This window comes from Hypomesus transpacificus, chromosome 12 (genome assembly GCF_021917145.1).
Source record: "Hypomesus transpacificus isolate Combined female chromosome 12, fHypTra1, whole genome shotgun sequence".
NCBI lineage: Eukaryota > Metazoa > Chordata > Actinopteri > Osmeriformes > Osmeridae > Hypomesus > Hypomesus transpacificus.
The window spans coordinates 10,224,784-10,248,500 of NC_061071.1; the positions used below are offsets into that span (position 1 = coordinate 10,224,784).

Genomic DNA, 23,717 nt, shown 5'->3' on the forward strand with positions numbered 1-23,717 from the left:
GCTTCAAGGGGTACGTAGCCTATGGCCTAACTGTCGAGTGACCTTAAAATTTTGGGGGGAGAAAAACCCTGATGTTGTTTTATTAATTTGTTCGGAGTGCGTGTTGGAACGATGGATATAGTTTAGCGGTAGCTTCGTATAGTTTCATTCGCTTTCTTGTTTCTTGTGCAGGAGTGATGAACCAGTATCACGGCCTCATTCCTGGCACTCAGCCAAGTTGACGGAAGACCAACCAGAGCCCTCTGCCCAGAGCCCCCCTGCCCAGAGCCCCCCTGCCCAGAGCCCCCCTGCCCCCGCCCCCGAGCCGGTATGGCAGCTGAAACATGAGGCTAGGTGAGCTGATCGTCTGACAACCGTCCGCAAAGCCGCCACAACACATCCAAACTCAAATTATTTGTAAAATGTCATTGATTTCCATCTCATGTTATCTTAATAGTAAGGTTTGATGTCATATTCGCGTTACCTCAATAGTTACTCAGATGGTAACGTGTTACCTTCAGATGGTTTTGGTTTGCAATTCGTTGCTAGTGTGGAAACGATCGACCAGATACCAAAATACTGAACCTTTCTTGACTTATGGCAACAATGTACATCAGAACCTTGATCATGTTCTGTACTTTCTCCGTGTGTGTGTGTTGTGTGTGTGTGTGTGTGTGTGTTGTGTGTGTTGTGTGTGTGTTGTGTGTGTGTTGTGTGTGTGTGTGTGTGTTGTGTGTGTTGTGTGTGTGTTGTGTGTGTTGTGTGTGTGTGTGTGTGTTGTGTGTGTTGTGTGTGTGTGTGTGTGTGTGTTGTGTGTGTTGTGTGTGTGTGTGTGTGTGTGTATTGTGTGTGTGTTGTGTGTGTGTGTGTGTGTTGTGTGTGTGTTGTGTGTGTGTTGTGTGTGTTGTGTGTGTGTTGTGTGTGTTGTGTGTGTGTTGTGTGTGTGTGTGTGTGTTGTGTGTGTGTTGTGTGTGTGTTGTGTGTGTTGTGTGTGTGTGTGTGTGTTGTGTGTGTTGTGTGTGTGTTGTGTGTGTTGTGTGTGTGTGTGTGTGTTGTGTGTGTTGTGTGTGTGTTGTGTGTGTGTGTGTGTGTTGTGTGTGTGTTGTGTGTGTGTTGTGTGTGTTGTGTGTGTTGTGTGTGTTGTGTGTGTGTTGTGTGTGTGTTGTGTGTGTTGTGTGTGTGTGTCCAGGCCCGGCCCCAGGTCTGGAGATCCCGCCAACCTGCGCCTGATGTCCAGCTCTGTGAACAGCATGGAAAGACAGGGGCACCCCTCCCCCCCCTTCCCCCAGGGGCACCCCTCCCCCCCCTTCCCCCAGGGGCACCCCTCCCCCCCCCTTCCCCCAGGGGCACCCCTCCCCCCCCTTCCCCCAGGTTCGCCCCTCCCCCCCCTTTCCCCCAGGTTCGCCCCTCCCCCCCCCAGGCTCAGCAGCCCGACGCCCGGCAAGAGAGACTCCAGCTTCAGCTGCTTCTCTGCCACCTCCAGCCCCCCGGACCCCCCCCAACCCAGCGCCAACAGCTCCAGCACAGAGAACATCTTCTACAAGGGGCTCCAGAACGAGGCGGCCAGGCCGGGAGAGCGGCCCCGGTTCCTGCAGCTGCCCCTGGGGAACGGAGGCTGGGAAAGCCCCAGAGCCGAGGACCAGCCCGGGTCTCGTTTCTCCAGCTCAGGCCGGTCCAACATAGGTCCCGTGTGGCACATTCCAGAGAGGAGGAAAACCTCCCCTTCCTCATCCTCCTCCTCCTCCTCGCCACCCCCACCCCCTCCTCTACGCAGCGACAGTTTCGCTGCCACCAAGGTCTTCCCCTACCCCGAGGGCCCGGGTGTGTATGCCCACTCCAAGCTCCAGGGCAGGAGCATGGACCGGCTGTCGGACACCCACAGGGGCCTCCCCAGCCCCCATCAGGAGGATCCCTCGGAGGCCCGACGCAGTTACAACCCCCCTCAGAAGGACTTCCTCCACCCCAGCGCAGCGGCGGAAGACCGCAAACACGACCAGCTCAACCCCAACAAGATGTTCTCCCCAGTCCAGCCTAGACATAAGGCAGAGCCCGTCGCCCTTCACCCAGCCTCCCCACCACCAGAGGCAGTACAGCGACGAGAGCACCTTCTACCTGCACACCAGGGTGGCACCTCCGGCCAAGCCCCAGAGTGTGGGTAGTTACTACCGCAGCCTCCAGGACCTCCCCACCAACAGCCCCGGTCAGGCCAGGACCTCCACCGCCTCCCTGTCCACCTCCACCATCGACCAGTACCCAGACCTCGGGGGCCACATCAGGTACTACTGCATCACAGCCAAGCAGCCAAGGGACCAGGAAGAGAGCCCAGTCTGGCAGGCCAAGGCAAACGGAGGAGGAGGGGGAGGAGGAGGAGGAGGGGGAGGAGGCTGGAGGATGAATGCAGAATCAAACCGACGCCTCAGTCACAATGACAAGAGTTCCTCCAGCTCGCAGATGGGCGGGAAGATCAGGTACTCTCCGCCTCAACCTCCACCGCCTCACGCCGACAGCAGGGAGCACAACGGACAGTTCAGACCAGCCAATGGGCACGCGATCTCAGGCCTGTCCTCCAATGGCAAGGCCAGCTCGGAGGAGAAGGCGGGTCCGAGGAAGGGGCTCGATGTGGAGACCCTAGGGAGGAAGTCGTCTCCCAGCGAGGCCAAGGTGAGCCCGCCCAGGGACCTCCCGCAGGACCCCTGGCCGGTGCAGGACGACCGGAGGTTCTGCCCCCAGAAGACCCCTCTGCTCCACAGCCTAGTCCAGGAGGGCAGGAGCCTGGTAGAGAGACCGCTTCCACCGCCGCCCGCCGGCGAAGCCCCCGCTGAGCTCTCAACCGGCAAACTGGCCAGGCGCAGCAACCGCTATGCCACCACCCTCCGCAACGAGATCCAGCTGAAGAGAGCCCAGCTGCAGAAAAGCCGGAGCGCGGCCACCCTGAGCTGCTCCGAGCGGGCGGAGGAGAAGACCTCCACCTCCTCCTCCTCAGAGGGTTCCTTCTCCACCTCCTACAAGGACCACCTGAAGGAGGCCCAGGCCAGGGTCCTCCAGGCCACCTCCTTCAGGAGGAGAGACCTGGAGCCCCCTGGAGCCGATCCCCCCGCGGGGAAGCAAGCGTCCAGCAGCGGCCACGTGACTCGCATCGGCGGCCGGAAACGTTTCCCCCTGAACAAGAGGATGCACTCTTTCTCTGAGCCGGACCAGATCAACAAGGTCGGGGTGGAGGGCGGCTCTCGGATCCAGACCCCAGGCTCCTTCGTAGACCGACAGAAGTTCTTCGAGACGACGTTGGCACAGCCGGCCTTCTCCAGACCGCCACCGAAGCCGGGCCAGCAGAGCTGCGGCAGCGCCGGCGCGGTGGAGCCAGGAGAGGGCAGAGGACAGGGGACCCTGTCAGGGGAGGCCCTGGAGGGCGGGAGGCTGGCTCATGTTGGGGAGCCTTCCTCCTGGCTCCACCCCCAGGGCCCAGACCCCAACCCCCTCAGCCCCCGCCGCAGGCAGGCCCTGCTGGACCAGCAGAGGCTGGGAACATTCGCCGAGTACCAGGCCACCTGGGGCATGCAGAGGAAGAGCTCAGACACCAGGACACAGGGGAGGTACCACTCTGCTGAGAACATTCTGGACCCTGAGGTCGAGGAGAAATCGGTCTGTGTGCACGAGAGGTCACGCTCGTCACCTTCTGCGAACTTTCATGGACAGGTAAGGCTGTCCATCCATCCATCTATCCACTCATCCATCTGTCTATCCTCTCATCCATCCATCTATCCTCTCATCCATCTGTTTATCCATTAGTTCATCCACTCATCCATCCATCTATTCACTCATCCATCTGTCTATCCATTAGTTCATCCATTCATCAAGCTTTTTCTCCCTTCCTCTCTCCTGAAACCTCTCCCCCAGCAGTAACTGTGTTGTTCCCCTCCAGAACCCTCCTGTTCCCTGGAGAGAAGCTGCAGACCAGTCCTCCCTGGAACACAGGCGTGACCATCCCTGCTACCCCCATAGGTATCTCATCCACATCAGTCATATGATGATGATAATAATAATAATAATAACATGTTGTCAGGATACAGTCTCATCCACATCAGTCATATGATGATGATAATAATAATAATAATAACATGTTGTCAGGATACAGTCTCATCCACATCAGTCATATGATGATGATAATAATAATAATAATAACATGTTGTCAGGATACAGTCTCATCCACATCAGTCATATGATGATGATAATAATAATAATAATAACATGTTGTCAGGATACAGTCTCAACCACATCAGTCATATGATGATGATAATAATAATAATAATAACATGTTGTCAGGATACAGTCTCATCCACATCAGTCATATGATGATGATAATAATAATAATAATAACATGTTGTCAGGATACAGTCTCAACCACATCAATACCCTGGGGGGTATTTGAACCCAGGTCTTCTTGATCTGCAGTCAAATGGTCTACCACCGAGCTAAACACCCCCCCTCACCCTCCCCTCCCCCCCCTCACCCTCCCCTCCCCCCCCCCACCCTTCCCTCCCCCCCCTCACCCACCCCTCCCCCCCCCACCCTTCCCCTCCCCCCCCCCTCCCCCCTCACCCTCCCCTCCTCCCCCTCACCCTCCCCTCCCCCCCCCCACCCTTCCCCTCCCCCCCCCCTCACCCTCCCCTCCCCCCCCCCCACCCTTCCCCTCCCACCCCCCACCCTTCCCCTCCCACATCCCTTAGCAGACCTCGGGTCCTGTTTCAGGTGTTTTCATGGACTCCATGTGCCATGATAGACTGACAGGTCTATCATGTTGACAGGTCTCATGTAGAAAGATCTCTATCTTAAGTGGAAAGTAAGTCTGGCATTAACAAGGGCTTGGGAACAATGTGTGGTGAGTTGTGGAGGGGGGAGGGGAGGGGGGGGGGGGGGTGCAGGGCTCAGGTGATCAGCTCTGAGGACGACCCACCCACGCCCAGCTTAGACTACAGGTCACATGTTACCTGATCCTCCTCCTGGCTCACACACACACACACACACACACACACACACACACACACACCCACACACACACACACACACACACACCCACCCACACACACACACACACCCACACACACACCCACACACACACCCACACACACACACACACCCACACACACACACACCCACACACACACACACACACCCACACACACACACACCCACACACACGCAGACACACCCACACCCACACACACACACACCCACACACACACACCCACACACACACACCCACACACACACACACCCACACCCACACACACGCAGACACACACACGCACACACCCACACACACACACACCCACACACACACAGACACACACACGCACATCTACACAAAATAACATGCAGACACACACATATGCAGACACATACACACATGCAGACAAATACACAAACATATATATGTATATATATATATGTGTGTATATATATATATAACTTTTAGTTTTGTTTCTTAGGTTTGGGATTATGGGAGTGATTTTGTGGTTTGTGGTCTTAGCTCAGTGGTAGAGCTTCTGAACGCAGATCAAGAAGTCCCAAGTTAAAATCCCCACAACCACTACGACAAAAGAATCTGCTAAATGAACACATCATTAACAGAGTTGTTCTGGTTGTTCTGCATGGACAGAGAGACCAGTGAGTGTGGAGGGGGAGAGAGGCCAGCACGGTCTCCCCAGATCCCTCCCTCGTCTCCTCCCTGGAGCCACTCCTGTTCCAGACAGGCCACCACATCCCCGCCCCCCGACCACGCGCTCCAGCCAGGCCCCGGAGACCACGCCCCCACGCTCCCCCTGAACCCCCACATCCCCAGCCCTGCGTCTCCAGCCAGCCAGCCTCCCAAGAGCCTCCCCCCGCCACAGAGGCCGCACGTGGGCCTGGAAACCACAGCCTCCTCCCTGGAATTCCTGCCTGACGCACAGGCTCATCCAGGGCTCTGGTCCAGCCACCCTGGCACCCAGCTGGATCCTGCCCCAGTCAGGGGCTCCTCTCTGGGCACCGCCCTGGCTCTCGCTCCCTGCCCTGGGAGGGGCTCTGGTCTGGAAGCGGGGAGACGGCCAGAGGGGGAGGAGGAGGCGTCAGAGGAAGAGGAGGGGCAGAGAGGAGCTACAGAGCCACCGCCCTCCTCTTCCTCCTCTTCCTCCTTCGCTCCTCTCTCCTCCAAGCCTGCAACACACACGCTGAGAGCTCTCTCGTCAGACGGGGCGCGTTCCCCCTCGACGCACGCCGCTCCCCCTCCGAGCGAGGCTCCTCCGACGCTGGTGGACAAGGCTTCGCTCTCCGTGCAGAATGAGACTCAGACCAGGTAAGCAGCTTAGCTCTGTTTCAGCCGCCTCCTACCTGCCACACACAGTCACGTACAGCTGTGGTCACCGTTGTCCTGCACGGTCTACCAGTATTCACTCTTCTTCACTTCCTCTGTCTGGTGGTTACATCTTAGATTCTTTGTTTTTTGTTTGTTTTTTTTAATCTATCTGATTTTGCTCTGGTGTGAAACAGGCGTTACCGTGGTGTCATGGCTAGCCGAGCCGTTGAGCCTGGAAGAGAGGGCTGTAATTTGATTCTGTCTTATGACTGCCCTTTAATTAGTCTGGATCGATGACGAGATCTTTCCACTGGAAGGACGGAGCAGGACTTAGAGCAAGCCTCGAGCTTGACACACAGATCCCCCCAAACTAGACAAAGCCTCGCAGAGTTAGTGGGGAATTAAGGAGGATGTAATTACTGGGTAGAGTACAATGGTTCATGTTTTGTTGTTTTTCTGTGTCTTTTCTGTGGTGTCCAGGCCAGCCAGCAGGATAGAGAGTGTGATGGAGTCGTCTTGTCCTGAGAAGAAGGCTCCGGTGAAGGTTGTCCATGCTGAGAGCAGCGAGGAGAGAGAGGGTCACCGGTCTCTGCTCCAGGGTCCTCAGGGGGGCCCAGAAGGTGTCTGCTCCCCGGAGATCCCCCTAGGCCCCCTGGACCTCCACAATCCTCTCCCCCACCCCCAGCCCAGCTCCCATGCCCTGGTCTGTGCCTTCACACGCCCCCTCAGCACACCAGATACCAGCCCCGCTAAGGAGGCCCTGTCTTGGGCCCCAGACGAGGGCCAGAATCACAACCAGGACCAGGGGCCTCCGCCTGCCCTCCCTCCGTGCATCACCGTCCTGGGCCGGCGCTGTGAGGAGGACCTGAAGAGGGAGGAGCTGGCCCGGGACATCATGGGCAGGGATCGCTCCCTGGCTGACATCCTGGACCAGAGCAGGAGGAGGACCACCATGGACCTGATGGAGGGTATCTTCCCCCAGGGACAGCAGCTCCTGCAGGGGACTCACCAGCGTAGGAAGGTCGGCCCCAAGCAGACCTCCCCCAGGGCCGCAGACAACAGGTGACAAGACAATGGATTACATCATCAGAATATTTATTACATTATTATATATAGCAGGTGGGGGGGTGGGGGAACCTTGGATTTTTTTATCTGTAGATAAGTTCTCATCTCCTGAGCCATACCCCCCACCATCCACACAGCTAGATTTAGAACTTGCTTATTCCTTTGTTGCCCTCTGTTGGGTAAAACCTGAACTGCAGCGTTGCTCTGACACTTTCAGACGCACCAATACTGACCCATCTCCTCCATCTTTCTGTCTGTCTTTCTTTCTCTAACGCTCAACCACACCCTCCCTCTCGCGCCCTCCCTCCCCCTCTCCCTCCCTCTCGCGCCCCTCCCTCCCCCTCTCCCTCCCTCTCGCGCCCTCCCTCCCCCCTCTCCCTCCCTCTCGCGCCCTCCCTCCCCCTCTCCCTCCCTCTCGCGCCCTCCCTCCCCCTCTCCCTCCCTCTCGTCCCCCAGGGACGAAGAGGAGGGTCTGGGTGTGTCTGCCTCCGTCTCCCTGGTCCCCAGCTCCTCCTACTACAGCACGTCTGCTCCCAAAGCAGAGCTCCTCATCAAGATGAAGGGCATGCAGGAGCAGATGCAGGAGCCAGACCAGGAGGAGGAGGAGGAGGAGGAGGAGGATGCTAACCTGGCCAGCAAGAAGGTAGCCGCCGTTAGTTTAGCTCCTTCCCTTGGGTCACTGCATTTTACCAAAGGTGAAATGCTGGGATTCCAAGTGTTTCAAAAGGTTACAAAAATATTTTGGAAAAAAAAACTTTTGAAAGGTTGAAAATATATTTTCAAAGGAATATTTTGTTTTATTTTGAATGAAAAAATGTCATCATTGATGAGTACTTCGTGAGGACTGTACTATACTCCACTGTAAAAAAAATATATTTGAACAAAGTTTTGAAGGTTGAACACATTTATTATATTTAAATATATTTTTAAAGTTGACCTATCAGTCTGACCACTACCTATGCCCCGCCCCCCTGCAGCAGGAGCTGATTGACAGCCTGAGCAGGAAGCTGCAGGTGCTGCGCGAGGCGCGGGAGAGCGTGCAGGAGGACGTGCTGGACAACAACGCGCTGGGCCGCGAGGTGGAGGCCACCGTGCAGCAGGCCTGCAGGCCCAACCAGCTGGACAAGTTCCGCATGTTTGTGGGCGACCTGGACAAGGTGGTCAGCCTGCTGCTGTCCCTGTCGGGCAGGCTGGCTCGCGTGGAGAACGCCCTCAACAGCTTGGAGGGGGATGCCCCCGCTGAGGAGAAGGTGAGGGAGGGAGGGAGGGGAGGGAGGGAGGGAGGGAGGGAGGGAGGGAGGGAGGGAGGGAGGGAGGGAGGGAGGGAGGGAGGGAGGGAGGGAGGGAGGGAGGGAGGGAGGGGGGGAGGGAGGGAGGGAGGGAGGGGGGGGAGGGAGGGAGGCAGAGAGAGGGAGGCAGGGAGGCAGGGAGGGAGGGAGGGGGGTGGAGGGAGGGAGGGAGGGGGGGGGGGGAGGCAGAGAGAGGGAGGCAGAGAGGGGGGGAGAGAGGGAGGCAGAGAGGGAGGGAGGGTTAGTAGGGGCTGGGCTGGGGAGAACATGGAGATTTTGTGTTTTTTTCTGGCTTTCTCTCTAACACTCTCCTCCTTCCCTCCTTCGTTCAGCGCACGCTGATGGAGAAGAGGAAGCTGCTGATTCGCCAGCACGAGGACGCCAAGGAGCTAAAGGAGAACCTGGACCGGCGGGAGGGCGTGGTCTACTGCATCATGGCCGCCCACCTCTCTCAGGAGAGCCTGGACGACTACCAGCACTTCGTCAAGATGAAGTCGGCCCTCATCATCGAGCAGCGCAAGCTGGAGGACAAGATCAAGCTGGGCGAGGAGCAGCTCAAGTGTCTGACTGACAGCCTGCCTCTGGAGCAGAGGATGCTGTTCTGAACCTCCACAGCCTGCACAGCACTGGACTGTCCACTAGGGGGCGTTTAGGACCTGCACAGCACTGGACTGTCCACTGGGGGGCGTCTGGGACCTGCACAGCACTGGACTGTCCACTGGGGGGCGTCTGGGACCTGCACAGCACTGGACTGTCCACTAGGGGGCGTCTGGGACCTGCACAGCACTGGACTGTCCACTAGGGGGCGTCTGGGACCTGCACAGCACTGGACTGTCCACTAGGGGGCGTTTAGGACCTGCACAGCACTGGACTGTCCACTGGGGGGCGTCTGGGACCTGCACAGCACTGGACTGTCCACTAGGGGGCTGCCTGGAGCTGTATTTCCCTGGTCTGACCACTAGGGGGCGGCCTGGAGCTGTATTTCACTGGTCTGACCACTAGGGGGACTGGTTCTGTGGCATTGCAACAGTGGAGCGGTTGCTGTTTAATCTAACCAACTGGTGAAACTGAGAGAGTGTGTATCATGATGTATGTGTTTGAATGATTCTCTGGGAAGTCCAGGGCCTTGAATGAGGTCGACTGTCTGTTTTGTATCATTCATGTGTTTAATAACAGGATATGTTTTTAGTAATTTATTGTAGACTTTTGAATATTTCCAGAACTTTTGAAAGGGCCTCTGATGCACCATCATACACTAACATACTCAACACACACTTATTTTCTAGTCAAGGTTTTGTGAAAACATAACCTGTTTTCCTGGATTTCAAGATGTCTTGGTTTTGATCAGCGGTCGGAAATGTGATTAAGCATAGTTACATATTGGATAACTTGTATACATTTATAAACACAAACACCCTTAGACCATGACACAGCAACATTTGTGTTACCTCACCTTCATTTCTGCCCTGACAAAATCCCTTTTCTATTTCTGTCTTTGTAAAGGGATTGATTTTCTGTCTGTTGTCATAAATGAGCTTAAAGGTCATTGTACAGATGAAATGGCTTTGCGAGCCATATTGCGAGTTAGCAGCACTTTAGCCCTGAATGTCCCCCTGGACAGAGCCCTATACCAACACCAACCAGTGCCTGGGCATAACACCAGGAACACCACAGACTAGGATGTAGGTGTGCACTTGTACTGCATTACGGTGTAAACCCATACACACAGTGTATTCTCATCCATTTGAACTCTATTTGAAATCAATTTAAAATAATAAAAAGGTTTCTTGAAAAGCGAGAGAGACTCTTCTTGTGCATTTGAACCTGCCTCTTACAGAAACTTCTGCCCAGGTCTTCTGCTGGGACAGGTCTGCAGTGAGAGAGAGACGTGTAAGAAACCACAGGAACTCAGAGACGATGACTCAGTTCATCCTCCAGTCTTCCTCATCGGATGTTAATGGGAGGAGTCCCTAAGAAGTCCTTTATGGAGCATGTGACCTACTGGAAATCATGCACCTGCCCTTCCTACCTGCTCGCTCGCTCGGTGAGCGGTCAATGATTGACAGGATGGGAGTGTTACTGGTTTCTGGAAAGCAGGGATGAGGGAGTGGAGCGTTTGTGTGTCTGTCACAACACATATCTGTGGGTCAGCTTTAGATGCCTTTCCAGAACACATGGTTTATTTACAGACATCTGTTCATCTGACAACTACAACACAAGAGGTAATGTTTTGTTTGTTAAATGAAATTACGTTAAGTCAGTTCAGGGTTTTTCTCTAAGTGTCAATATTTTTTTCTTTGGAGTTTGGATTGAGTCGTCCTGTCACTAAATGTCACCTCCATTTTCAATTAGCTTAATCAGCCACTTGTATCACAATTTATCGTTGTTCAGTTTGTGTACTGTGTAACATGTACGTGGTTTGAAAGGATGCAGAAACCTGTGGCTAACCTGCCTTCTCTAAACACAAACTGTGTTCTCTTCACTCAGTTTTGTCCATCCAGCACTAACAGCTTCACACACCCTGATTCTGTCTGTCATTAGACAGGTGGAACATGTTTACTGACGCATCGTGAAGGGGTTAGCAACTGGGTTCACACTGTACCATGTGGTGTTAACTGTGTGTGTGTGTGTGTGTTTGTCTCCCAGAGAGTGAAGCGGACGCTCTGTTTGCCAGGTATCTTAGAGACGGTAACTGGGGACGGTCAGGTGTGTGAGGTGAGAGTGAGTGTTTACCTGCACACACACACTCTGCTGACTGCATCCTGAGAGCGAGTGTTTACCTGCACACACACACTCTGCTGACTGCATCCTGAGAGCGAGGAGTTCGTGGGAGGAGCGGCAAGACTGACAGAGGAGCCCCTTCTCTGGAGATGACGCTGTGAAAACAACTCACTGGCCAATAGCAACGATCACAGCCTCCATGGCCTACCTGGTTCACACTGCACACGCTCAGTGCCTGGGCCTATGGGTGGGCACGGTGGGCTGGATCCTGATTGGCGTGACACTGGGATTGGTCCAGTGGCGGGTGTGGCAGGTAGATGACCTCTCCAAGATCTCCTCTGGAGTGGCCTGGGTGGGCGTGTGGAGAGTTTGTTTCTACAGCCACGTCTTGGTCACCCCGCAGTTTAAAGTCATGTACTGTCAGAGAATGGGACTGGCTGAAGACTACACGCCTCCCGAAGTTGCAGCTGCACAAGTGCTCATGCTGGTGGCGCTGGGGGCGGGGCTGTGCGGGAATGCCTTCGGCGTGTACGGCCTGAGGATTATCTACTTCGGATTGGAGAAGAACGCTCCAATCCGGAAAGTCTTCACCGCAGCGGGCGCTTTCTGCCTGCTAGCTGCCATGCTGGCTCTCGTGCCGCTGCTGTGGAACCTCAACTCTGTGGTGACGAACCAAACCATTGCTTTCCCGGAACAGTTTTACATGCCGCAAGCCCCCGTCAAGCAGCACACCGGCCCGGCAATCGGAGTCGGTATTGTAGCCTCCATGCAGCTCATCGCCAGCGCGGTCATCTTTTTCTCTTACCGGCTGCTAGGCCAAGGAGGCCGCAGTGTAGAGCCCTTCCCGGCGGAGACGACCCTGGATATGACAAGCCACGTAACGTCTCTGTCTCGCCACTCTGTAGAGACGGGTCGGTACACACAGAGGCCGTCACAGGCTCGGGGCAACCCCGCTTTTCAGTCGGACGAGAACTTGTAAACAGTCATGAACGATGCTCTGGATTTGAATCCAAGTCCTTTTAGGTGTGAAGAACATTTCGGTGTTGATTGAAGACGATCATTTCATGATGAATGATGAGCCTGCAGCTAACTATTTTACCATTAATAAGAAAACATGTAGGGCCTGTTATTAGTAGTAGGCTATACAGCCTGCTTCTGTTTTTTTGATGCGTTTTAACCGGTCAATGTATCGTCAATAGTGTTTACAAGCTACAAGCCTTGGGGGGGAACACGCACTTCGTCATGTGACATTCTTGAATTTGTCTCCGCAACCACTCCGAAGGGACATCCATCCTCCCTTATCCAAGTTCAAAATGTTCATTTTGATTCCTTGTTTTAGGGATTTTCACAAACTCGCCACATAAAATGTAATGTTTAGTTTTCTATATTTCCAGTGGTCTGGTGCAATAGCTCAACAACAGCAATGTCCCTTGAGTGTATTCTGGTATAACCATGCGTTATTATGTCATTAATGCATTTTATATTTTTTCAACTGGTGCTAACAGTAGGCCTACATGCCACTGAAAATGCAGGATCACAATAAATGGTTTCTTCTTCAACTTTTTGATTCTTCTTTTTTTCCTCACAAACATTCTCCAGTAAAAGGCTTTGATTTTCCCAAATGAGGAGAGCTTAAATATTTTTCAGAAAGTGTATTCAAAATAAAAGCTTTCGTGCACTTAATGAATCAGTCCTGTGTAAAGGAGCTAACGCCACAGAGATGCACGTCCTTCCAGGTGTGCTTCTGGCGAGAGGAGAGCCAGCGGGATTAGAAGGATGTCTGATCCAAAAGCAGGATGTGTGTGTGTGTGTGTGTGTGTGTGACGCAGACAGAGCTGTGTGTGTGTGTGTGACGCAGACAGAGCTGTGTGTGTGTGTGTGTGACGCAGACAGAGCTGTGTGTGTGTGTGTGACGCAGACAGAGCTGTGTGTGTGTGTGTGACGCAGACAGAGCTGGCCTCAGTGAGCTCCTGTCTGCTCACATTAAGACTCAGTGTTTCCTTCTTAATGAGGCCTGGAGCTGCTCTGGCCTGGTGTTCTCAAACTGCTTCTGCTTCTGGCAGCAGGTGTCGGGAGACGTCCCACGGCTTCCCAAGCCTCACAGGGGTGTAAATCGTCTGATTCTGAATGATAAAAGAGGAATAACAGAGGGATTATCGTTTACAATAATCTCTTGAGGATTTCAAGGTTTTTGTTTAATCTGGAACCAACTTTGATCAAAGTGTGCGTCCTCCCGAAGTCCTCTTCAGTAAGAGAGGAGGCCGGGGGGGGGGGCAGGGGGGGGCAGGGAGGGTCAGGGGGGTCCCATTCATGGACTGAATCAAAGTACAGTAGTGCAGTAAGAACCGAGAGAAAGGTCTCCGCTCTACCTCCAGCACCATCCAGTTTTTCATACCTAAAACCAGCCGTCAGAATGGTAGCCAGGAAGGAAGTGATGCGGTTGCTTAGCAGCCTCTTATGTCCCTGACTTCCTGCGGCCAGCGGAGGCAGGCGGTGTGAACAGAGAGGCAGGCAGTGTGAAGAGAGAGGGAGGCAGTGTGAAGAGAGAGGCAGGCAGGGTGAAGAGAGAGGCAGGCAGGGTGAAGAGAGAGGCAGGCAGTGTGAAGAGAGAGGGAGGCAGTGTGAAGAGAGAGGGAGGCAGTGTGAAGAGAGAGGGAGGCAGTGTGAAGAGAGAGGGAGGCAGTGTGAAGAGAGAGGGAGGCAGTGTGAAGAGAGAGGGAGGCAGTGTGAAGAGAGAGGGAGGCAGTGTGAAGAGAGAGGGAGGCAGTATGAAGAGAGAGGCAGGCAGTGTGAAGAGAGAGGGAGGCAGTGTGAAGAGAGAGGGAGGCAGTGTGAAGAGAGAGGGAGGCAGTGTGAAGAGAGAGGGAGGCAGTGTGAAGAGAGAGGGAGGCAGTGTGAAGAGAGAGGGAGGCAGTGTGAAGAGAGAGGGAGGCAGTGTGAAGAGAGAGGGAGGCAGTGTGAAGAGAGAGGGAGGCAGTGTGAAGAGAGAGGGAGGCAGTGTGAAGAGAGAGGGAGGCAGTGTGAAGAGAGAGGGAGGCAGTGTGAAGAGAGAGGGAGGCAGTGTGAAGAGAGAGGCAGGTCCACACCGAGGCAACAGATCTCCTGAAGCAGGAGAGGGGGCACAACAAAGGGGACTGTTCCCATGGACGTGACGTCCTGGCCTGCTGGCCCCCAGCACCCCCCCGTCCCCCCCGCGCACCCCCTCTGCCCCCACCCCGTCCCCTCACCCCTGTGTTGTGTTACTGAGAGGACTGACAGTGAACTATGCTCTTGTTTAACGTGTGTCTGTGTGAGAGTATGTGTAGGGTGTGTTGTGTGTGTGTGTCTGTGGATAGAGGTGTGTGTGTGTGTTTTGCTTGTGCATGTTTTCGTAAAAGAGATAGAGAGAAGCAGAGATATGGGACACACCTCATGGAGGTGTTTGGTCTGGTTGCAGATCTATGTTAAGTTGTGCCAGTTAGACTGGTTGTGTTTGAGAAGCTTGTGGAGAACGTTTTGGATCCTAGCACACTCATAGAGGAAGGCTGTACTTTGCAAAATGTAGATGTAAAATACAATCTAAAGCTATTCATAACATCAGCTTATTTGCATTGTTAATTTGAATACTTGTGTGACATCCGATTGCTGTTTGGGAATGAGAGAATAGATTCAGAGATAACAGCTCTGAATACATGGATTCAGAAATCTCCTGAACTTCAGACCTTTAGACCTTAACCTTTGACCCTAACCCTAAACCACCACAATGGTCCTCCATGTGACAGAACAAGGTTTGCGCAAAGCAAACCAGGCAGTATTAGAACTGAACAGACTTTGTGCGGTCGTTGAATCTGAAACGGCTTAATGTTAACTTTCATTGTTAAAGTAACGTGACAAACCAAACACACTGTTTAACATAGAGGGTCGGATCCATGTGCTTCTCTGATGTGAACCAAACCACAGCTCGAGATAAATATTGAGATTAGCATCGCGAGCTAGAATGATTTCATTGTTATGCAGCAACAAAGGCAGCTTTCAGAGGGACAACATGGACACAGGCTGTGGCGCGCGGAACATTTCAAAGTCCAGGCACAGCGCCGGTGGACGGAAGTGATCCGGATTGGACGGACACAGAGGCATGTCCGCAATTACAACACTGTAAAAAGACGAGATGTACCAAGAAATAGAAAAGCATTAATCAAAACACGGCCTTAACGAGCCTGCGTAATACTGCCAAAGTAATGAGTTTTGTGAGCACTTCGTAATACATTCTTCCCGTGTAGTCCTTGAGGTGAGATGCCCATTAGGCACATATTTGTCGAAGGCCTGAGGAGGCGACCAGCAGGGTTCAGACATAAACTCTGTTTCCGCTGGATTTGCTCCGTCACCTCACATCACACACCGACCAACCGGAGGCCTCCAGGAACAACTGGGCATGTGCAGAACGGGAGCTCGTTTGTGACAATGTGTCAACTACAATCTGAATTATGTAGGCTATTTGTGATGTTGGTGTTGCACTGGGTCTGGTAATTTTTTTTTAATACAAACTGTTCTTTGGCAAGAACCGTTAAAATACTGTGCACTACTTGTCCTAGATTATCTACGGTACTGTTTGATGTCGCTTTGGATAAAAGCGTCTGCGAATGGAAAAATAATTGTACAATTGTAAGTGAGATGAACCGATGAAGTGAATTGCTCAAACAAAGTGATAGTCTAATTTGATAAATACAACTTTATTCGAGAACTCATAACAGTATCTTTGGTAACCTGTGTAGGAAATGTAGGATTGTGAAAATGAGCAGAATTTAGGATGAGTTTTGAATGTACAAAATTAAAGCGCTCCACGTGGGCTATGATGCGGGGTATTTTGATATTGTGCATCAAAGTAATTTAGGTGAAGTTGACACCTTGGTCAGAAACAATGAGATGGATGTAATCAGATCATCAATCATCAAAAGACTGACTGCCTTTTCAACCAATAAGCCGCTGGAAGCAAGTCATAAAACAAACTATTTGCATAAAAGGTTCCTCTACTTAATTGGGAAGTTTCCAATATCATCAACATATTCCTTGCTAGATAATTAAAATATTACTCATACCAAGAAGAGATTGCCAGTAAACAATCTGTTCTGAGGTACATTTCCCATAAAGAGATAATTAACTTTACAAGTAATAAAACTGCCGTGACAGATCCCGATCAAGCCTACGTGTGTCCAACACTGGCACTATTTATTGTGCTGGGATGTCGACAGAGACAGGGGAAGTGGTATTGATAGGAGGAGATTCCTTAACATTCATTGGCAATAAAATGTAGCTTGCAGACGTTGAACAGGTCAAATATATAGCGAACAGTAGTGTGATATAAGTGTCCTACAGTACAATATTATTATATAATATAGAACTAACATATTATATTCAGTTCTAACAACGGAGGAAACACGATCACATAAAATACCAATATGACGACGGAACAAATTATCTGTGGGTCAAAATCAATAGTTTCCATTTGATATATTTGCCCCAATATTTTGAGCGATAGGATACAAAAATAAAAGTGAAAATATATCTACAATAGCAGCTCGGTGTGCATTGTCCCAGCAAATATACTCGAGAAACATAATTAGACAAGCATGTGATAGGAAGTTAGTAAGCAGCGTTTCTTTCACCTTGGTGAAGAGAAAGACAGAGGAGAGAGAGAGGGCACAGGTGGTGGTCAAACATACTCAGGTATCTTCCTACGGGCGGCCTGACTGTCCGCTCGCCCCCCCAGCCTCTGCAGGGGAACGGCCAGGGCACAGTGTTCCTCCTGCAGACACAAGCAGGAAGCGACCAGCAGCAGCCCCGCCACCAGGTGCAGCAGCGCCGCGGTCCAGCCACAGAACAAGGCGTCGCCAAACTCCCACCGCGGCACCACAGCCGGCACCGAATCATCGAAGAACCTCAAGACGGTGAGGTGAGCGATGTAGGACACGGCCACCAGGCACAGCACCCCGGCCACCAGGCACAGCACCCCGCCCAGCATCTTCAGCGTCCTCTTGAGCCTCAGCCCCTCCGGTCTGCTGTCACAGCTGTTGATGAGGTAAATCCCGGGGAGGGACAGGAGCAGAGCCAGCAGCCCTGTGGCCAGTGTCACACACATGAGGATGCGAGCCAGCTTGATGTCCGGAGGGAGCCCCAGCAGGCTGTCATACGGCCGGCACTCCATCCCCCCCAGGTCCTGCACCACGCACGTCTTCCACAGCCCCAGCTCGTAGCTCTCTGTGGGGAGCAGGTCAGTGGACAGGGTCAGCCAGGTGGACATGGTGGTGGTGGCCAGCGAGCACAGCCAGGCCCCGATGCAGAACAGGACTCCCAGGAGCTCCAGAACGCACACGCCCGTGTCCATGGCCCCCGAAGCCGGAGGCTCTCAGCTCTGCTGCCCCTGGCTGCTAGTCCTGGCTTGCTGTGAGGGGCCTGATTAGCGCTGACAGAGGGTAGCTTCTAAGCCCTCGCTGCAAACACACACCCGTCGGCTGGGGCGGAGAGGAAAGCGTTCTGACGTGCTGCACTCCCCTCAGAGGCACCCGACGATGCCTTGCCAGAGGACAGGAGGAAGTGAGAGGCTAACACAGGGAACAACAGCACCATTCAGCTCTCTCTCTCTCTTTCACTATCCGACTCTGTCTTCTCTCCCTGTTGCTGTTTACACTGTGTAAAGTGTATGGGATGCTGTAAACTGAAAGACAGGATGCTATCAAAATGCAGTTGTAGTTTTCACAGCACAGAAACAAACATGTAAAGTTAACAGTTAGTGCTCCTGTCCTTCCATTTGTTTAGTCATTTTGGCAACCGTGTGTCTGTGTGTGTCTGTGTGTGTCTGTGTGTGTCTGTGTGTGTGTGTGTGTCTGTGTGTGTCTGTCTGTGTGTCTGTGTGTGTCTGTCTGTGTGTCTGTGTGTGTCTGTGTGTGTGTGTCTGTGTGTGTCTGTGTGTGTGTGTCTGTCTGTGTGTGTCTGTGTGTGTCTGTGTGTGTGTGTCTGTGTGTGTGTGGGGGGTCAGTGTTTCCACATTCATAGAATAAAAGTCATTGTAAAATAACATTTTAACACGCCTGTGTACATCTATCAAAGTCTGTCTGAACTGGGACACACATTCCTTACTAGTTCGGTGCTTGTCCTTGTTAAAGACATGCAAGACAAGACACTGTGACCTTTAGACACTTGTGTCACAATGTCTCAACTTGTGTTTCTGATCATTGGTCGCCTTATGTTAGATGTATTTTCTGTCATCAGTAATGATTTGCTGAAGGAAAATATTGACAAATCTATTCTACTAAAATAGTGTATTGGTTATCCATTACTGAAGGTGATTCACTTTTTCAGAATCCATATCAGTAAAACCAAGGACAATGCGATTAACAGATTGTCTGTTTAAAGTAAAATTATCTCTTGACCTTGAGTTTCTCAGGTTTAGGTGGGCTCAATCTTCAACAAGGTTGGACTTCAAATGAAATAATCTCCTCCTCCAAATTACACAAACCCTGCCACAAGACCAAACCCCATTAGTCACAATAAAGAAAATACAGAAAACATTTGGCTTTGAGTATTATTTTATGGACTAGTTACATGCCAGTATAAGGTTTTACCATGATACAATGTTGTCTTCTGTCTTTGTTACTAAAACAAGTTCCAAATGACTACAGGAATGTCTAGGACACTGGCTAAAATATACACTGCAGGACATACAATGTTGTGTAAAATAAAATGTTTTGATAAAAACAAGCAGTTGCAGCTTTCAAGCCTCTTCCTGCTCACAGCGTGAAGTGCTGAGTCAAGGCCCGTTCACACTGACCCAACGATGTCCAAAAAACACCAAACATTCAAAAGCATTCTACTGTCGGCTGTCCAACAACCAACACCAACAGACACATCACACCAAACCAACACAACCCGACATCCGTTGGCTTGTTTGGCCAGTGTGAACCGGCTTTTATGCGACGGCCTTTGCGGGTAGGATGGCTTCCTTGAGGAGCAGGTAGTCAGCCACCATAGTGGGCATGTAGGACAGGGGCAGCCAGAAGAATTTGGCGTCCCAGCCAGGAGAGTAGCGCTTGCGAGGGTGACAAGAGGACACGGCGTGCTCCATACAGCTGACCACCTTCATCAGGTCACCGTCGGACATCTGGGCCAGTTTCTGCTTCATCACCACCTCCACTGACGGAGAAGACGAGAGGAGAAGCTGTTTGGGTACTATAATACTGGTTAGCTAAATGGCTACCATCGAGTTGAACCCTTTTCAAAAGATTTTTTAACAATGCAGATTTTCATTTTATACAACAACAACAAAAATCTAAATGTGAGGTCTGCTCTGTTCTTATTTTTTTTTTGTGGGAGCTAGAAAACCACCCTTCATGGAGGATAGACTTTACCCTTGTCCAGATAATCATGTCCATATTCGTCTTTGAGCTCCTGAGGAAGTTTGTCCCACAGTTTCTTGACACTGCGCCCCAGCACCTCAGAGTCCGTCACCGTCGTCTTGAAGAAGCCTGGCTCGATACACAGGACTTTCACCCCAAAAGGTTTCATGTTCAACCTAAAAAATACATAATTTAATACACTGTGTTACAACTCACTGTCTCCCTGTCTAACGGCGCTTCCAAAACCAGCAGGCTGTCATTGCTGGCTGTCTCAGCCCACTCTCATCCCTCGCTAGGCCCAGATCCTAAACACAACTGATCTTTATATCACTTCAAACAAATGCTGGAGCAAGACTGAGTAAGAAAAACAAAAACACATCTCGGATGCTTGCAAGAATTCAGAGTCGCAAGCTGGAACAAACAGCAGCAGTGTGAACATTACCAAACCACGTGTGAATCTACGTAAATACATGAAAATATACCCTAAAATGTACTATTTCTATTTCTAAGAAGCCTACAGTGTGTAAGTACCTGAGGCTGTCGTTGAAGGCTTCCACCCCGTACTTGGAGACGGTATACGGCCCTCCGACCGGACTAATCCTGCCGAACACGCTCGCCACGTTCACCACGCGACCCCGGGCTTTCTTAATGAGCGGGAGCACACTCAGCGTCACGGCGATGACCCCGTGCAGGTTCACCTCCAGCATGGACTTGTAGTCGTCGATGGTCAGCCAATCACAGGGAGCGGAGGGCACGGCCACGCCCGCGTTGTTCACCACAGCCCACAATCCTGGGGGTCAAAGGTCATCCAGTTAGGGTTCACCTGATCCAGGGGGATGGGTATAGCACAGTGTGTGTGTGGAGGATTTGGCTGTAGTTTAAGAGGTCACAGGTTCGAAACCACCCCTGTATACTGCTTAGTATGAAACCCTTCTGCTAGATGAACACATTGTGTCCATGTCTGAGTGTTAAGTAATTATTAACAGTTTTGCCACGTAAAAATACATAGGACATTACTGGATTAATAAAATCAAATATATTTCCGTAGGAAAACGTCTGACAGCTGCTTAATCTTTATACCTAATCCAAGCGCAGCTTCTGGGTATAGTTCATGTGTATGTGATCCTAACCCAGCACAACACAACCTACCCACCTGATCCTAACCCAGCACAACACAACCTACTCACCCCTCGCCCCAACCTTGTCTTGGATGAAGGCTGCAACCTTGCTGATGCTGTCGTTCTTGGTGACGTCCAGGTGAGCAGTGGTCAAGCGCTCGGAGCAGGCCTTCCTCAAATCCTCCTCACCCTTCTCCGAGAAGCAGGCAGCGATTACACTGAAGCCCAGCTTGTCCAGGTGTCTGGCCAGGAGGTTCCCGAAGCCCGTGTCACATCCTGTGATGTAGACGTACTTGTCCGACTTGTCAGAGACTCGAGGGATCTCCCTGGCCCAGCGGTACAGGTAGAAGCACACCACCAGGCCCAGCAGGTACAGGTACATGTCTGGAGGTGGAGAGGACTGTCTCTGGAGATCAACGACCCACAATCAAACTGAATCCCAACGCCTGTTAGGGACTCGCAGGGCTGAATCTGTTTTGCGTTTGTGATAATCCCAGGGTTCCCAAACACTTGCAGGATGCAAAATAGCAGTTATCAGACAGAATGCCCAAGGCTGAATGAATATCAGAAGTTGTGTCAATTTCAAAGTGCAAACTGGGGTACGCTATCTGATGCATCTGTAGTTTGTCAATGATCAACGCATAACTGCACTTTTGCTAAGGTTAAAATCTGAACGTCTTGGAATACTGGAAGAAATGCACATGCATTAGCAGATTATAAAAAATAAAACGACTAGCCTAATTAAAAAGTAGGCAAAATAATCTTACGTTATAAAGTGAAATAAAATTATTATTTTGCACACGATTCAACTACATATTACACATTGCACAAAAACAAAGGCAAACCTTCAAAAACATGATGATGTTGTGTTTAAGACGCTTCAAGTTTCTTAAAATGTCACACCACTACGATTTTTGAACTATTACTGTAAGACTACAAGGCAACGACTTAGTTGGGACAAATAGGACCAACTGTTGTCTGCTAGTTAGCAAAACAAATCAGTCAACAGAATGTTTTATAATTACCTGATAACTGTGTCGTCGTTTCACAACAAGGAAATAGTTGTCCTTGTTAGTTAAACTCAAGTACCCGAATTTGTTACAGCAAGGATATCACATGGTCAAATCTGGCCTATTAAATCCCGACGTTTATCGCTAAACGTTTTCACAAGACCCTCTTAGAAACACTGTCATACAAACACCGAACACTAGATGACGTCAAATACCTCAACATACACAACAATAAACCCGTCTCGCACGAGACCGCCATTTGGATATAAACGTCGTCTAAATGAATAAAGGCTAGTATATAATATAGGCTAATATAGTATGTAAAATGTAACAAACTGACATCGGTCAGTAGGCCTACGCGGCGGTTGTTAAATGTTGCTCTCTGTCTTCTATTAGGGCGTTTAGGAAATAGCTTTTTTTACATAAAAGATTTGAAAAAAGTTTTGAAAGGTTGACACAATACTTGCAAAAAAGGTTTAAAAAAAAAAGTTTTACATTATTGATGAGTACTTGAAGAGGACTCTACTGTATGTCTATTGTACTCTGCTGTGCTTTACTCTGTTACAGGCTTATCTGTTCTCATCTCCCCTCTCCTCCTGTCTCCTCTCCTTTACATTTAGAGGCCCTGCTTTCACTGTGCATGTGAAAAGAACGTTTGGAAAGGTTTGTGTCGTTTTGTGTGCGACAAAAAGTTTCGAAAGTTTTTTGTTGTTGTTGCATTTTCCACAAAAAAAATTGAATGCTAAATACAATTAATATTCATGTTCAAGTGTAAGATGTCAAACAGAATCCGTCTGTGTGAGAACATGTTTGCGTAAATTCTGCTACTCGCACATACCCTGCGTAGGCCTAATAATGTTTTAACGAGCGTCTCAGATGCTGGGAAGCATTCAGAGCAGTTTGACATGAGCAACACTGAGAGCAATGACCTCAGGGATGTGTGGAGCGTTTCTCAACTCTGACTATGCTGTTTATTATTTGTGTTTATTTGTGTTTAAATCCAACTCAGAACGTTCACTTTCATAAAAACCTAATGTGTACATACCTCACAAATAACAGCCGTTATTTATGACATGTTATTGTAGCCTGACAACAACTATGATTTTGACTTGTAACAAATTGTACTGATTGCACCATTCTTAACAAGTCCTGACAACAGGTCACCAGTACAGGTAGTAATCTACACAGTGTTGGAACTGCATGAGTTTGCCTCTATTTTCTACCCACATTCACAAGGCCCATGCAAGGCCAGGTTAGTACTCCAGAAGGCCCCTGGACATTGAAGCTCATGCCCCCCCCCCCCCCCCCCCCCCCCATCATACTTAATTTTTTTGTAATCAACTTTTATTTTATTCTGATTGGATAATTATCAAGGTCGAGGACCAAGGCCTTGTGTAGACTGTTTTGATGTACACAAAAATAAATATAAATGAAATACAATTCTCCGATCACGGATGGCCCCTCTATGCCCAAGGGCACTTGCCCAGATTGCCCATATGTTAGATCTGACTTTGTACCCGTGACAATACAGAATACTTCAACGGATTTTATTTCCTGTGTTAGGTAGGCCTACTGCATGTCTACTCAATACACAATCTAAGGACAACAGTCAATCTGTCAACCTTTTTGTTGCAGTTCCTTTTGAAGTGTAGGCAGACAATCTGACAGCTCTCCTGAAGCAGAAGAACCCCACAGCTAAAAGGATTTATCGAAACATATTTCAGTGTGGTTTGCAGCTGTTTACTTGGTTACAGTGTCAGAGACAGGTATGTGTTTGCCCGGTAGTTGTCCCTGCTCGTCTTTACACAGCGGGTTCATCGGCCTCTTTGGCAACA

The 23,717-nt window shown here is 50.8% G+C and overlaps 4 protein-coding genes across 7 annotated transcripts in view; 2 read left to right on the forward strand and 2 right to left on the reverse strand.

Annotated features, from left to right (window-relative positions):
- The window catches only part of LOC124474939 (protein Shroom2-like), a 14,338-nt gene extending 3,887 nt beyond the window's left edge, over positions 1–10,451 (forward strand). The window contains 10 exon segments of the mRNA XM_047031404.1: positions 172–333; positions 1,169–1,304; positions 1,380–2,000; positions 2,002–3,672; positions 3,899–3,978; positions 5,636–6,310; positions 6,791–7,372; positions 7,832–8,018; positions 8,353–8,625; positions 8,997–10,451. Coding sequence (XP_046887360.1) covers positions 172–333; positions 1,169–1,304; positions 1,380–2,000; positions 2,002–3,672; positions 3,899–3,978; positions 5,636–6,310; positions 6,791–7,372; positions 7,832–8,018; positions 8,353–8,625; positions 8,997–9,269 — 4,660 coding nt within the window. The 3' untranslated portion in view covers positions 9,270–10,451.
- A 361-nt stretch (positions 10,452–10,812) lies between these two features.
- LOC124474853 (claudin-34-like) lies at positions 10,813–12,641 on the forward strand. Its single transcript, XM_047031311.1, has 2 exons — positions 10,813–10,886; positions 11,311–12,641. Exon 2 carries the CDS (start codon positions 11,585–11,587, stop codon positions 12,362–12,364), a length of 780 nt encoding a protein of 259 aa, XP_046887267.1. The 5' UTR covers positions 10,813–10,886; positions 11,311–11,584; the 3' UTR covers positions 12,365–12,641.
- Positions 12,642–16,145: 3,504 nt separating this feature from the next.
- LOC124474755 (putative claudin-24) lies at positions 16,146–18,861 on the reverse strand. The gene is made up of 2 exons (XM_047031173.1): positions 18,792–18,861; positions 16,146–18,076 (listed from the first exon to the last, which is right to left on the reverse strand). The coding sequence occupies exon 2, from the start codon at positions 17,744–17,746 to the stop codon at positions 17,075–17,077; it is 672 nt and encodes a 223-aa protein (XP_046887129.1). The 5' UTR covers positions 17,747–18,076; positions 18,792–18,861; the 3' UTR covers positions 16,146–17,074.
- Positions 18,862–18,929: 68 nt separating this feature from the next.
- Positions 18,930–22,016, reverse strand: LOC124474754 (retinol dehydrogenase 7-like). 4 transcript variants are annotated; one of them, XR_006956854.1, is made up of 6 exons: positions 21,898–22,015; positions 20,942–21,381; positions 20,286–20,544; positions 19,767–19,930; positions 19,244–19,551; positions 18,930–19,089 (listed from the first exon to the last, which is right to left on the reverse strand). XR_006956854.1 is itself a non-coding variant. In XM_047031171.1 (5 exons), exons 2-5 carry the CDS (start codon positions 21,252–21,254, stop codon positions 19,328–19,330), a joined length of 960 nt encoding a protein of 319 aa, XP_046887127.1. In that variant the 5' UTR covers positions 21,255–21,256; positions 21,898–22,016; the 3' UTR covers positions 18,930–19,327. The 4 variants fall into 4 exon arrangements, 3 of the variants coding, with proteins under 3 accessions (XP_046887127.1, XP_046887128.1, XP_046887126.1); XM_047031171.1 differs by having other exon boundaries at positions 18,930–19,551; positions 20,942–21,256; positions 21,898–22,016; XM_047031172.1 differs by having other exon boundaries at positions 18,930–19,551; positions 20,942–21,278.
- Between the last annotated feature and the right edge of the window lie 1,701 nt (positions 22,017–23,717).